The sequence below is a fragment of the Brachionichthys hirsutus genome, chromosome 10 (genome assembly GCF_040956055.1).
Source record: "Brachionichthys hirsutus isolate HB-005 chromosome 10, CSIRO-AGI_Bhir_v1, whole genome shotgun sequence".
Classification (NCBI taxonomy): Eukaryota; Metazoa; Chordata; class Actinopteri; order Lophiiformes; family Brachionichthyidae; genus Brachionichthys; species Brachionichthys hirsutus.
In genome coordinates, this window is record NC_090906.1 from 2,372,846 (window position 1) to 2,388,405 (window position 15,560).

At 50.2% G+C, this 15,560-nt stretch overlaps 1 protein-coding gene across 1 annotated transcript; it reads left to right on the forward strand.

Annotated features, from left to right (window-relative positions):
• The first annotated feature begins 4,140 nt into the window (after positions 1 to 4,140).
• On the forward strand, positions 4,141 to 14,010 carry wscd1b (WSC domain containing 1b). Its single transcript, XM_068744744.1, has 8 exons — positions 4,141 to 4,531; positions 8,667 to 8,781; positions 9,593 to 9,777; positions 10,784 to 10,905; positions 11,260 to 11,428; positions 12,239 to 12,403; positions 12,488 to 12,688; positions 13,658 to 14,010. The coding sequence occupies exons 1-8, from the start codon at positions 4,141 to 4,143 to the stop codon at positions 14,008 to 14,010; spliced, it is 1,701 nt and encodes a 566-aa protein (XP_068600845.1).
• Positions 14,011 to 15,560: the final 1,550 nt, after the last annotated feature.

Consider the following 15,560-nt stretch of genomic DNA (forward strand, 5'->3'; position numbering starts at 1 on the left):
CAAAAACATTTGCCTTGAAGGATCGCATCATTTAAAGACTGCAGCAGTCGGTAAAAGGAGCAGCAAATACGCCAAGGAGGTGGAACACATTTGGATGGTTCTACACGGAACCTACGTCTCTGAGAAATCCTGCAGCCAATGTCACAATAAATGCCTCTTATTTTGCAGTATGTAGATTTCATTTGTGCAATAATCGGTATGCGTGTTTGTGCAGGTGGCATTTTGATAACAGCAGAATGGACAGCGAGGGGGGGGGGCGAAGGAGGTGCGTTCCAGTGAAAAACCCATTACAGGAGGATGCTTTTTCACACAACGTTTCTGCAGAGAGCAATGTAAATGTGCAAGCAGAATTTAAAAAGTGCAAGAACATTTCAAAGAAAGCGACTATCTGCACGCAGCAGTGACGCTCGCTCGATTAATTGTTCAAGGTTTCCAGTCAATTTGTAGGAAGGAACTCACGAACGCAAAGGTCAAAAGACGTGCGGACGGCTGCAGAAAGAGTTGTGCATTTATGCAGTTAGACGTGGAGACTGCCGAGTGCAGGTTCTGCTTCAGCCGTGATAACGTGAAGTGAAGCCAGATTAAAAAGGGTGGAATGAGGAGGACAAACAGAGGAGGGAAATGAGAGGCTCCGGGGTCTTTGTGGGAACGCCGAGGTCTGTGAAAATCCAGCACATCTGATGAAGGTTTATCAGCAAAGAACGAAGGATGAAAGCTGAAATCTATCTGCTTGTTTTTTCCTTTGAGAGACTTTAAAGCTGGAGGTGTGTGTCTTCATGCAGGGTTTTTATCGGAGCGGTATCCTGATGATCACCCTGATCATTTCCCCCCGCATTTAGAAAACGCTTCAACCCGCTTCAGTTCCGTGAAACGTGGACTCTTCAGATGTTCTTCAGGTGTTTTTTGACACACCCTCTGAACATTTTGAGGCTCCAGACCGGATTAACCTGGAGACGTGGCTGCGCCTTAGACCCTTTCTTTGTCCGGACTGGGGATGGTGCTGGGGGGCTGCGGTGGGGGGGGGGTCGTCCGGGACGCTTTGTGACGCTTTGCTTCTCGGCAGGACAAGAACTGTCCGTGGTGCTGAAATGCCGGTTGACTGATCTCCCTCTGCGCCTCCATCCGTTCCGTTAAAACGAGGCCTCGACCCAGCAGCTCGAATGGAATCATTTCATTTCTGCATCTCCAGACGCTCCGCTCTGATTCTGTCTTTGACGGTTTGCCGGTATTTTCCCAGCCTCGCAGGGTGAGCTTGAATTCATCATTTATTTTAATGCCAGACACACACACAGCGCCAAACGTCCTTCAAATGGGCAATAGCAGCGCGACATGGGGGGGGTACGCATATACCCCCCCCCCCCCCCCCCCTTCATGTCTGCGCTGCAAGTTGTTGACTGCTGCTGGGTGCGAATCTTTCACAGTGGAGGAGTTGCGACGCATTCAGATCACCAATGCAAATGAGTCCCCCCCCCCCCCTCTACTCCTCCTCCTCCTCCTCTCCATCACCTCTCTCCCTCTTCTCTCTCTCTCTCTCTCCCCCAGCGCGCACTCACACATACTGTCTGTGCCGTTTTGTCGCCGTGCCAGCCTTTGAGTGAGATAGAGAGAGAGAGAGAGAGAGAGAGAGAGAGAGGGGGGGCTTATATAACGGCAGCTCTGGGAAACGCTGAAGACGCGGGGAGACCTTCATCGGACAGCGAGCGGAGGAAACAGCGGTCATCTCATCACGGCTCCAACCTGACGGGGGATCGCGCTTCGGGGAAGGTAAGACCCCCCCCCCCCGCGGCTGTAAATGGTGGAAGCGACGGCGTGAGGCGTTGTAAGATGGAAGACCTCGAATGCTTAAATAGGTGATCGCTGTTTACTCCGGATGTTTGTTTGTTTGTTTGTTTTATCTTCGCCTCGCGCTCGTCAGGACAGAAGCGACGCGGATATTTCAGGGTCGTTGGCTCGGGAGCGTAAAAAACGTGGAGTTGTGCGTAAACTTGGACTTTAGGGTGCAAACTGTTGCTTCCATCCTTGGAGCACCACCCTTGTCTTTACATTTGGGGGGGGGGGGGGGGGGGGCACATATGGTGAGACGCGCCTGAGAGGCAGGACAGTGTGTGAGCGGCATGGAGGCAGCAGATATTTTAAATCTAAAATGTTACTTTTACTGACTGCTGCAGTCTCTGAACGATTCAACCATTAATGACAAACGTTTCTTGTGTCTTATGCAGACCCTTCAGCTTGTGTCTTATGGAGACCCTTCAGCTTGTGTCTTATGGAGACCCTTCAGCTTGTGTCTCATGGGGACCCTTCAGCTTGTGTCTTATGGAGACCCTTCAGCCTGTGTTTTATGGAGACCCTTCAGCTTGTGTTTTATGGAGACCCTTCAGCCTGTGTTTTATGGAGACCCTTCAGCTTGTGTCTTATGGAGACCCTTCAGCTTGTGTCTCATGGGGACCCTTCAGCTTGTGTCTTATGGAGACCCTTCAGCTTGTGTCTCATGGGGACCCTTCAGCTTGTGTTTTATGGAGACCCTTCAGCTTGTGTTTTATGGAGACCCTTCAGATTGTGTCTTATGGGGACCCTTCAGCTTGTGTCTTATGGAGACCCACCAGCTTCCTGTGGAATCTTAGCCCATTCCTCAAAGTCTTCCACTTATTATTCCTCGGTTTACCTACCAGGGACTCTAGAACGAAACTAAGCCTTGGTGGATTTAGAGGTCTGCTTGGGATCCTGTCCAGTGAACCCTTCATCCTTCATCCTTCATCCTTCATCCTCCTCACAGACGGAGACGTTTTCTTCCAGGATTTCCTGGACCAGGAAGCAAAAGCAGCTCCAGAGCATCACCGAACATCTCCTCCTCTGGACATACTGCTGATCCAGAGGACCAAAAAATGTCCAGTTTGGTTTCCCGAGAACAGAATCCCAAACATTCCTTGTCTCATCCGGATGATGATGATGAAAATATTTATTAGATAGAATGTTAGAGTACAAGTACAGTCACACAGTAGCATGTATTACAGTACAATTACAGTCAAGCATCCTGTCTAAGAGGAGCATTTCAAAAAAGCCCTTGCTGTCTTGTTTTCGTACGTAAATCATCGACATTTAATGCGTTGGAGAAGACGGTCGGATCAGCAGCGGCAATCAGACATGATGAAGAATGTAAACCATAACAGGACAAAGTCTCCTGTCAAACAAAGACTGTGAGGGTCTGCGCTGTCATCGTGGCAACACCTGAATAGCTAACATGTCTCTAATGAGGGACGCTAAAGGTGTCGATTAATATTGAATGAGAAATGAAAGTTTCAGCTGTTGTCGTGTCGTCAACGGAGGTTCGGCTGATTGGAGTTGAATCATTTCTCCTCCGGGTCCACTGGATTCTCCACAGACTCCAGTGGACCCGCCGGAGACGGGTTTCCAACGGGCCACTGAGGACAATCGCTCAGAACGCATCGAGTCTTTGCTCATTCCTCTCCCCACATCGACAGCGATGGTCGCATGCAGAAAGGATAATCCTCGTTTCATAAGCGCCCGCGATGCCCTCTCCAGAGACAGTGTTTGATCCTGTGACGCCATTTCACCGAAAAGCACCTGAGAGTTCAAAGCTGGTGGGGGGGTGGGGTCACCATCTCCTTCCTGTTCTCTCCTCCCGCGTTGCAGACACACGAGGGCACAAGCGTAGGAACGACATGAATTTCAGATCGCACCTCCAGGCAGGCTCCTGAATTAAGAACAAATGGCCGGAATCAAAGCAATGGAATGGCGCTCACCGAGGGGGGGCATACACTGAGGGGGGTGCCGCTGCCGCAAGATGCTGCAAGACAGAAGCAGAGGCCCATATGTCAACTCGAGCCGCGCGTCTAATCCGACTTCCCTCTGATTGCGTTCGCATGCTGAAAAACACACTTCTGCTTTAAACCCAGCAGCTTGTGGGTTTTTGTCTCTCCCCCCACCCCCACCCCCACCCCCCAAGGATCATCCTGAAGGCAGCAGCCACAGCTTTGGATATTAAATCCCTCTGTTGTGACTCATCCGGCGTTCACTGGACTCCATGAAGGACCGGGACACAATGTCTTCAGTCGTTGTTGGAAGTAGGTTAAAGATGGAATCCGTGAGCTGATCCTGAGCGAAGGTGAGACAGGAAACAGGATGGCGCCCCCCCTCTGCAGACTCCACTGCCTCCTGAAGCGGGCTCAGGTGCTGCTGCTCTGCCTGGGGATCGCCTATCTGATGGCGGGCAGCGTCCTGCTCCTCCAGCGCTCCGCCGTCAGGGTGGCCCAGCCGAGCCGGGCCGGCCTGCCGCCCTCGCTCTCCCTGGTGGCCCCCCCCACCGCCCTCAGGATGGCCGGGCTGGGTGTGAGGGCGCGGTCGAGGTGGGCCGCTGTCCAGCCTGTGTCCGGAGGGGAAGCCGAAGCTGGGCGCCACCGGCCCGCTTCACAAAACCTGGGCGGCCACCGCTTGCACCGGCGCTGGTTTCACAGTCTGCTGCCGGAGAGCCCGGAGCAGAGAGCGCCGGTCCACCGGAGCAGCCGACAGAAAGGTACAGAACTCCACACACACCTCTGCTCTCGGTCCGCCCCGGCAGTCCGACGTTTCCACAGTGACACAGTCTCCTCTTCGCTGTAACTTCATTAGCGCCGCTGCAGCTCCGCCGCCGGCAGGCAAGAAGCAGAGCGACCAGTGGTGATGTTAACACGAGTCCACTGGCCACCATTTGCCCTATTTACAATAATTACTGCGCCAGCGAGGCGTTAACGACATGAAAGTCAGCTGAACGCTCCGAACTAGCTGCCCGGCCTTAATTCCGCTCCTCGCCACAAAACCCGTAATAGAATAGAGCTGGAAGCGACGCGGGGGGTTGGACGATGCTCAGCCGCTTGTCGTCCAGGCCTCCGACAGGACGCCTCGGTTGACTTGTTGGGGGCCTCATTGCAACTTGCCATGATGTCCTGCCTGTCCTTGTGCAGCACAGTGACCTGTAGCCAAGGCCGCTGACTCCTATCGGCATTAAGTAAGAGCCGAAAGACGCCCCGTCATGACATCGCAACATCTGAGATAGAGGACCGGAGCGATCTGAGCGTCTCGGTCGGCCATATGTTGACTGAGCCGCTGGTCTTCCTGCTTAATAATACACGAGTGTGTAAATACACACGTTTATTTTCTATTTGGCTTAGTCTTCGAGCGCCGGGGGCCCCGGAGGCCGAGGTAAGACATCCGGCTGCCTCACGCGGCGGGCTTCATTCTACACTTAAGAATAGATCATCGTGACCTCGGAACATTTAGAGGAGCTTCATTACACATTTATGTGACATTTTACATGCGGGTGCTTCGGATCCGGTAGATGAGGGACGAAGCTCTGAGATCCCCCCCCCCCCGAAAGAAAAAAGCCAGAGAAGGAAATGACACCAAAAGTGCTCTCGAGAAAATAAATTAGTAATCGGGAAGATAGAAAGGCTCTAATTCCTAAGCCGTGCTCTCCGTTAAGGAGCCTCCACCATTACCTTTAGCGTTCCCCGGAGAGCCGCCGGCTCCTTGAGCAGGCGGGTCGGTGCCTCTGCAATTTTGCTGGAAGGATAAATACAAAGGAATTACCTCCAGTGGAACATTTAGTCCTCCGGCTCCTTCTTGAAACGTATCCTGCAAGAGCTCTTAATCCGCCTTTGTTTAAAAAAACAAAAACAACCTCCACATCACTGCTCAGATCCTAAGTAGGTAATCCAGATGAGACATGTTGGAGGCAGGAATGGGATCAGGTTCAGCAACAGCCACCTGGAAAAGATTCCTCATCGCACCTGTAGAAGACCTGTTTTGTTTGGGGAAAGGAGAAGCTGATTGGCTGATTAAATCAACGATCCTCTGATAATTTGCATGATAATTTTTTTGCAATCCGCAATTGAATATAATATAAATCGAATATAAAAGACTCAAGCTTAAAAGTCCATCTGGCAGTATTTCCCCAATTATCACAATGATATCCTCTTTGTGCTGTATGGTTTTGGAGTCTTGTCATCGCTGCGTGGTTGCCTGGCAACCCAGCAGGGACCTCACTGAGCCCAGCCGAAATATAGTCCACTGCGTAGCAGCACAGAGCCGCGGCGGTCGTTCCCTGCCTTTACGCTAAGCTGAACCGCTTCAGACGCGAGAGGAAGCCCGGCGACCTTTTCCACCGAGCGCTCAGCGAGGAGAATAATCCGGTTCACACAATGTTCACGCCCCGCTTTGAGGCACAGCGCGTGAATCCAGCCTCCCAGCCCCTGCTCATTATTGGTCCACAAACGAACCAATAATCAGTACTAGCTCATCACTGCAGAGGGAGTTTCTCCTATTACGACATTGAATTTAGGATCGATGCGTTGGATAGTAGCGCAGAACTCTCGTCTGTCCTCGCTCTTATTATTGGGAATACATGTTGTATATTTGAACTCTATACTCCCATATATATCTGTGATAAGCAGCTTTATCTGCTGAGAGATACACCCCGGATGTGTCGCCAGCGCATCGTTATTATTAGCATTAAGGCAGTCGATTTTGTTCGACTTGACGGCCGCACTCGTCTGTCGTTTTTTGTCGTTAGCAGTGCTAACCACTACGCCACCATCAGATCATTTTAACTTTTATAGTTGCTATTAAAAAAAGTATGACATTTTTAACATGTTTTTATTTCATCATATACTTTTAGATTAGTTTATTTATCATCTTAGAATATTATGAACTACTATATTAATATTTGTAGCTTTAGCCTCTCCGCTCTGAATATCATATCGACTCTCCGTCAGAGATTTTTTTTTGTGTGTGTCCACCGTTTCCGAAGCCGAGCCAAGCCCCTGATTTTGTAGATGCGGGATTATTCAGTATCAGAATGAATACACAGCCTGCCTTCAGAGCCTCTCTGCTGTGGATTCACATCCCTGAAGGCGTTCTGCGGCGTGAAGCCTCCACGGGCTCTGAAACAGACACACGCTGAGCTCACGCTCCCGCCGGCAGAAGCTCCTGTCCTCCCCGGTCGCTGTGTCCTCGGCCTCCTCCGTCCCCTCCAGCGGGGAGGAACGGGATCCATCTGTCTTGGCGTAAGGAAAGTGACGCGGCGTCAGACGTGAGTGGTCACTTCCGTCACGTGTGGGAATCCAGGCTGCTTCCCTCCATTAACGCCCAAGCCGTGGGCCCCTCCTTCACTTTGATGACCCGTCCCACCAGAGAGGGGCGTAATGGGGGGTGAGGGAGAGGCTCGCCGTTGGGTGGTGCGTCCCAACCGTCTCTGGCAGCCCGGCCTCAGTGCTCTGAAGCAGAGCTGCTCGCCGGCGCTCGCCTCCTGATGTGGACGCAGTGACTCAGCCCTGAAACGGCGAGCTGGACACTCTTCAGAGGACGTCGCAGACTGATTGAATCACAAATTCGATATGACGATGCCCGGCCTGCCGGGGATTTCTCGGTTCGTTGCTGGCTCCTCTGCCATCCCGGCAGCGCCGCCGATTAAATTCTGTTTGACCAGTTGCTGAAAAGGATCCTCTAAACCTCCAACCTGCCTGGATGAGCAGCACTCAAACCTAAAGCCGAGATCGCTCCCGTCTCAGCTGAGCAGATTTTGATTAGAACAGTGTGACAAAAGACGAGGATTAAAAACCAAAGACAGGATTGGGTTTGTTTTTATGGTCCAATAACTTCTGATTAGATCCGCTTTACATCCTTCCTCCTACTGGGGCCGTTCTTTATTCCAGTGTAAGTAAATGTGGAATGTAGAAATAATTATCCACATTGGGCGATAAATTAGGCCTCGCCATGTTTTAAATTAGCCAGAAATTGCATCCCACAATGCTGCTGCGTATAATCAGCGCGAGTGAAGTGATGACACAAAGGCAGCCTTGGCACAGTTAGAGGACGCTCTAAGTGGCCGACTTAAAGCGGAGAGAGGCCTGGGCTTTGTCCAGAATGTCAATATCCATTTAACCGTGAGTGTGTGATAACATGGGACAGAGTCCATTCAGGGTGATTGTAGTTATTATAGGGGGGGGTTCTCATTGGTGCAAATATGCTCAGAATCAATTTCAAAGAACGGAGTCGGACCTGAAAACGTGGTGAACGTTATCAGGGCTGGGTCTAATCGCTGGTCCTACAGTCAAGCTGATTGGTTGATCATTTGCTATTTTTTACAGACCTCGAGGTTTCAGTTTGCTTTATTTTGGCCAGTTAATGTTCCGAAGCTCCGCAGAGACATTTGACCCCGATCAGCCTCATTTGGTCGACGCCTTTATCAGTCTGAAATACCGCCGAAATGAAAAGAAAATAGCACAAACAGCGCGAGATGGCTGCAGATGGTTTCTGTGTCGTTCTAGAAATGGATCTAGAAGCGGATTCGTGCTCATCCTTCCCCCCCCCCCCCCCCCCCGAAACCTGTGGGTGATGTTTGTCTACAGCCAAAAAGGGGGAAATCAAACTATTGTTTGTGATTAATGACAAGTTTCCTCTTCATGCAAAACAGATCGCGAGTCTCAAAATGGAATTAAAGCACTTTACTTAAGGGCTTTATGGAACGTGATTTCATCCTCAGGATAAGGGGAATAAACGGAGCCCTAGAAATAAAAGATCGGCTGACTACGTAGGCTTTAATTTCATCTCTTAATCCAATCGATGCATTGGCTCATCGTTCTCCGGGCTGACTTTCCTCTGTCGACGTGCAGGAACCTACATCGGCTGCTTTCTGCACAACGCCAGCGAGCGAGCCCTGGGAGGAACCATGCTTTACGACCTGCGAAAAATGACCAGTTCTCTGTGTCAGGACACCTGCTCGGAAAGGTAATGTGTCTGCAGCGGGGGGGGGGGGGGGGCTCCTGGGGAGGGGCCCACAGAGGGCCTGCTGTCTCCAGCTCCTCCGTGAATGCCTCCTGTGTTCGGCGTCAGCGGAGAGCCAGGTGGCTGGATGGCAGTGAGAGATGAGGAGTGTGAGGGAGTGCATAGGCCAGGACAGAAGGCTTCATCTGTTGCAGGGGGGGGGGGGGTGCTAGAAAGCTTAATGAGCTGCCTATGGCAGGTGGTGAGTCGGAGGTGAGATATCTGCCTTCTTGTAGTCGGAGGGGGAATATTCCTGGCTCCTTTGCAGCGTTAACGTGTCCATAATCCACGAGACAAAGTGCAGCGGCAGGATGCTTCAAAGGAAACGCAAGAATTTATGGCCTTCTTAAATTATTCCTTGTGATATCTCAGCTGGACAGGAAGGAGTGTGGGTGTAGTCGGCGCTACGCCTCGGGTCTACAGCGGGCTAGCCTGAGCGGGATGATTACCACAAAGAGTTAAAGTTAAAAGCCAAGACGATTTATCAGGAGCCTTGAAAGGACACATATGAAAAGGTCAGTTTTAATGGGGGGGGGGGGGGGGGGGGGGTTCTGTCCGTCCCGGAGAGGACGGATGAAGAGCGAGGATGAGTCACCGCTACGTTGATATGGAAAGCACAGATCAAGAGGTGGCGGCGGTGGAAAAGTCAGAGGACGGACAAATGTCACAGGGGACGGATTGGACACGATGGGACGTTAAATGATAGGTTTGAAGTGTTAGCTAAGATCGCTTTGCTCCAAGGAACCGGCTTTAGTGTGTGTGTGTGTGTGTGCAGTGGGTACCAGTTTGCAGGTCTAGAGTATGGCGCTGAATGCCACTGTGGGAACCGGATCTCCGGCCCTCGCGCTCCAGAGGAGGATTGCAGTGTGGCGTGCCGCAGCGAGCGGGGGTCTCCATGCGGCGGCGTGGGACGACTGTCCATTTACAAGGTGGAGGAGCAGCTGCCGGGTCACAGGAGATGTGAGTCCACAGAGGGAGGGAGGAGGCGGCTTTTAATCAGCACCACGGCGTGTGTCGCTGCTCGCTTCTCTTTACACTTCCTCACTCAGATTGTGTCATTGGTTCGGTGCCCCCCCCCCCCCCCACACACACACACACACCATGTTTAAATCTGTTTAAAGCAGCACTTCTGCAGCTTTATTGCGTCTCGCTGCTCTGTATAAACGCCATAAAGGCCTAATGGGGGGTGTCGCTCCCGTTCTGCCTCATCGGTAGCGGCGGCTCTGAATCAATGTCTGTGTGGAAGGGGTGACCCGGAGTCGATAGGACACGGCCGGGATGGGACGATTTGATCTATTAAAACGGCATATCTTCAGCGCCAAACGTTGATTTGACCGGTGATCGAAACGGTAAATACCGGGTCCGTTTGACAACCGGCAGCTGCGAGCCCCCGTCAGCCCCCGTCAGCCGCCGGTGAACGGCCGATTTAACAGATGGAGCTTCTTCAGATTTGATGTTTCAAGGCGCTTTAAAATGTTGAGCAGCACAGTAAACCGATGTGCCACATCACCTCCAACACTAAATGTGTGTTAATCCACGGATGAAGATAGTCCCCAATAAAAGACACGGCGCCTTCTTTTTTAGATTTAGCTTTTTAACTTTATTTTGAATCAGTGCCAGCGATCCTCCAGCTGATAGATAGCTGCTTGAAACAGGACTGGACATTTCCATTTTCTGATGCTGTCGGCAGATTATTGCTGATAGGAAGGTTCTCTGGAGATCTGGAGCTGCATTCTGAATATATTAATCTCACAGGAACATTTGCATGACTGTAATCAGGGCAGACAAACCGATCTGTGACTGATATTCAGGCCGATGTTAAATAACGTTGTGGGTTTTTTTTTTTAGATTATCGGTAAAGCCTTTCCTCCTCCTTGTCTGTAAATAAATGAAAAACGCTCTCATGCTGGATCCGGATCCACTTTTCCTGCTAACTGTCTCCTCGTGTGTAATTTTCATTTTGCAGTCAGGAACGTTCACCGCCGCGGCTGCTTCGAGCTTCCTAAGAGCACCATCAGCACCTTCCCCATCCGCTCCCGTCAGTCCAACCTCACCGTGCAGTCCTGCGTCGAGACCTGCACAGATAAGGTTTGAATTAGCAGGAGAATTACAGACCGGATGATCGGTTTATTGTGGTGCGCTCCCCGGAGATCGGATGTGGGAGCCTGGAGCTGCAGATTACCGACCGTTGAGGGTTTAAGAAGGCCGATACCGTCTGGTAGACGTTGCCCATCCTGTGGAGGCGATTGCACGGCGATTACTTCTCACAGTGGGGCGTTTTTGGGCATTCCTTTTACATCTTTCCTCTTGCTTTGAAATCATTCTGACCTTTTCCTATATATATAAAAAAAAGAATCAACATCATGTGCAGCTGTTCCTGCTTTACATTAGCATGGCTAGCATGTCGCTCTACGATGACACTGGCTGCTTTTTGGTTTGCAGGAGCTCCCCCTGGCTGTGTTCAAGGAGCCCCGCTGTTTCTGCACGTGGCTGTCCTCTCTGTTCAGTCTCAACCGGCAGTCTGACAGCCAGCGGTGTGCTGGGAACCGTACCACGTCGGTGGAGTCCACCGGGAGCGATCACTTCCAGGTGTATCACACTCCTGTGCTTGGTGAGACATCTGCAGATACAGCGCTGTGCTCTGATTGGCTCAACAGAGAGAACTAGAATGATGCTCTGCCCAGGCCAGTCACCTGATCCTTATGCAAAAAAAAATTATAACCATAATATAATTGTTTATTTTTTTTGTAAAAACAAGCATTTAAATTTGTTGCATCCAGATGGGTTGTTTTTTTTAAACGAGGATTCATATTAGCACACATTCCTAGAGACCAAACCTCTGATTTCATCATTAATATGATGCATTAATCCAAGAGAAGCCGAAGAACATGATGAAATACCCCCCCCCCCAAGTCCAACCCCACCATACTGTAATGAGTCGTTGGGGGTTGTTCACTCCCACTAACGCACGGACAAGAAACGGTAATTAGTGGGCCGTGTCTGTATTTTCTTCCTGCTTTGTCATCACTTTTTTTACGGATCACACCGCCGGCGCAGCTCCAGCATCTCTTTCCTCCCGTGAAACAACCTGTATAAATAACCCGGGATAAAAGCAGCCTGTTCGCCGACACTGTCCACGAGCGCCGCGTCCTTGGGGAAAGAACACTTAGTGCATGATTAAGGGAGAAATTGCTCTTGAAAGCAGTATTCATCCCAAATTTAGATCAGACCGGCTCTTGCAACGGTGCTGCAATTTATTTCACATACGATTTTGTTCTGTGCCTGTGGAAGCACAATTCACTTTAGAATCTCTGCAGCTTCTTCTGCAATTATAGTCTAGATGTTCTGATATTCTTATTAGCTGTCCCCCCCCCCCTCCCAGTTTTTTAAAACCCCGGCAATGACAATTCTGTCCTTCTAGACTCCAGGTGCAAGGAGAGGATGTTTCTGCCTCAAAGATCCAACTCCCTGGTGGCTCTTTCTAGTTTTCCTGGAGCCGGAAACACATGGGTCCGCCACCTGATCGAGCTGGTCACCGGCTACTACACCGGCAGCTTCTACTTTGATGGCACGCTCTACAACAGAGGTAGGGGGGGGGGGCTCTGACTTTAAATGAGCCATTCTCTTCCAGCTCGCTGTCATTCATTCATTCATTCATTCGTTTATTCAGGTTTCAAAGGGGAGAAGGACTTCTGGAGGAGTGGTCGAAGCATCTGCGTGAAGACCCACGAGAGCGGTCAGAAAGAGATCGAGATGTTTGATTCCACCATCCTGCTCATTCGAAACCCGTACCGCTCCCTCGTGGCCGAATTCAACCGCAAGTGCGCCGGACACTTGGGACACGCCACAGCGGCCCAGTGGAAGAGCAAAGGTAATGCAGCCCGCTTGGTAGCAGCGTAATGGTGGGGGTCATTTACGGCTCTGCTGCAGAACGTCCTGCTGTTGGTGCTGCAGCGCCAGATGACCAGAGGGCATCCGCGAAGCGCTTCATTCCTCTCAGTTCAACTTGTACAGCTTTTTACCGTGCTCGTCTCTCAAAGCTTGTTTTCCCCGCGGCAGGTTTCGCTGCGTCCATCTGTCTGGAAAGAGAACTCAAAAAGGATTTTTCATGCACCAAAAACACTGAACTGGTGCCTTTGGTATTTTTTTTAATGTTTTTACTTTTCTCATTTTGAGTGAGGAAATATATGCAAATATTTAGGGTCTGGAGCATTCGTTTTTTATGACTATACCTTATATATGTCGGTAGTGCTGCTATCCTTGTTTTCCTTTTTAACATTTGCTGGTTTGAACAGAGAAATTAGAACGACTAAGTTTTGACGCTTCAAAAGTGAAATTTTAAAAATCTTACATTGCAATCAGGAGAGAGGACGAAGAAGGAGACATTCAGCATTTCCATTCGTGCTGTTTTATATTTTCTGACTGAGCACGATTAATCTGAAAGACCTTGGAATTGTGCAAACACAGTCAGTTATTGTCGGGTCAGCAGTTCATTCACGCCTCCGCTTTTATGCTGAAGCTATTTCAAATCCTGAATCTGCTCATTTTCTAGCATCGAGGGCGGCCTGTTTGGCTTTGCATGATATTCCCCCCCCCCACTGGAGTAGCATGTTGGGGGGCAGAAGGGCTCTTTAGTTGCATTTTATTTTCCAACCACGGGGGTACCAGGGCCCGGGGAGGAGACTTAGAGGAAATATTTCTTTGTTGGCTAAACAAGATGAGTGAAGACGAATTAAATGGATCTAATAGGTGATGCAATTATTAAAATATGTGCCAAGAAGGAAGTTCTGAGAATGAGCAGCATTCAGAAGTTACAATGATCTCGCTCTCTCTCTTGTAGAATGGCCAGAGTTCGTTTCCAGCTACGCCCCCTGGTGGGCATCCCACGCATTGAGCTGGTTGAAGTTTGGACGTCGGCTGCTGGTGGTGCATTACGAGGAGCTGCAGAGGGCTCTTCTCCCGCAGCTCGACCTCATCACCGGCTTCCTAAATGTCACTATGACGGAGGAGAAGCTGCTCTGCGCCCAGAGCAACCAGGACGGCCATTTCAAACGCTCGGGGCCCCAGCGACCCTCCTTCGACCCCTTCACCCCTGACATGACACAGACGATCGACTCCTTCATTCATACCGTTGACCAGGCACTGCAGAGCAGGAACGTCAGCAGAATTCCACAGGAGTACCTCCCCAGATGAATACCGATCTGAAAAGGTGATACAAGCAGTCCTTTAAAAGGGGGCCGGTCCGGCAGGAAGTTCCTCAGCGTGACAATCCAGGCACGCTTTGTAGGGAGTCACGGTTCCACTCTGGAGGTCACCGGAGAAAACACGACAATTGTGAAATGCACTGGTGAACAGCGACGAACGCGTCGGGCGGGATCTGCCTCTCTGAGAGGAACGACAAACACTCAGAGAGGATTTGACATGATGTGTTTGCCTGCGGAGCTGGGATTATCCAGCCAAGTGCACAAACACGAGTGGGTGAATCCAAAATGAAAGGGGTTTTGGTTGAAGAGGTTTTTTTGGGTGGATTTATAATTTCACTTTAGTGCATATTATTATTATTTTTATTTTTTAGAGCATACAGGTAAACCCATGGTAATGAAGATGTCACGCTAACACACGTGAGGGCTGCAGGAACGTCTCTGTTTGCTAGACATTTGCTGTCAGAGGAAAAACGATAAAAGCTGCCGTGCGTTAAGCGACAGCTAATTTGTCTGCCCACGAACTGGGAACTGCATTTTGTGCTTATGTTCCACCAGCGTGATATTTCCACCAGTGTTTTATTTCATTAAATGTTTTCAGTTGTTTACAGCCGCATTACTTGAAACATCTTTCATTTCAATTGGACGACGAACCGCTGGATCATTCAGGCCCGCCTTGGATGGGAAGCGCCACCCGGTGGACGAGCTGGCCACACGTCAGTAAAGCTCAGACGGAGGTGTGCACGCCTCAATCGCCGTTCTGTCGCCCCACTGGGGAGGTAATGTCTCCATGTGTGCGTCGGTTTGGCAGCATTAGACGAAAACTACATGCCAGATTTTCTTGAAACCAGGGGGAAGGTTGGACACGTGACAGGAAATGCTGGAGTGGATCCAGATCAAGGTGCGGATTAAGGAATGGGGGGGGATTGTGCTTAACCGTACCCTGAGGTCAGCCAGTCAGATGGAAGACATGCTCCTTGAATCTAGATTAAGGTTTAATTGAATTGGCCTTCCAGTTCTTTGAGATTCTGAACCTTGTTTATGTGTATTGGAGCAACAAAAGGACTGCAAATTCATTAATATGAGGAGACATCCAACGTCAAGAACACTCCTTCCTGCACGCTACCCTCTTTAAGATTAGATGTATTAATTCTGTGTGAGGCTATAAATTACAGGGAATTAACGGGGACATCAGAAGCTGTGGTTTCAGTTTTCCGTGTCCGCCTACCTTCCCAGGCAGCGTTCCAGAAAACCACACGGCTGGAATCATTCCTGAGACACAAAAGATGAACGTTGCACCAAAAATCCAGCCAAATAGAATTGCGGTTCAGTACCTAGGCTCTTGAGCCGTCAGCCAGAGCCTGATAACCTGGGCTTTGTAGTCTTTTGATTGATGCCACAATGGGGTTGTAGTTCTCATTCCAGCCAGCAGTAGGGAATATATATCTCCCATGATGACATCCCAATGTGCATTCAACAGATAAATCACTGACCCTGCAGAACACAGCACAAATAGTTTTATTGATGGATTAAATGAAGCGT

Coding starts and splice junctions, on each gene's coding strand:
- wscd1b (XM_068744744.1), top strand. CDS start 4,141: ATGGCGCCCCCCCTCTGCAGACTCCACTGCCTCCTGAAGCGGGCTCAG. Junction 9,778..10,783: donor GCTGCCGGGTCACAGGAGAT/GTGAGTCCACAG, acceptor TTCATTTTGCAG/TCAGGAACGTTCACCGCCGC. Junction 10,906..11,259: donor TCGAGACCTGCACAGATAAG/GTTTGAATTAGC, acceptor TTTGGTTTGCAG/GAGCTCCCCCTGGCTGTGTT.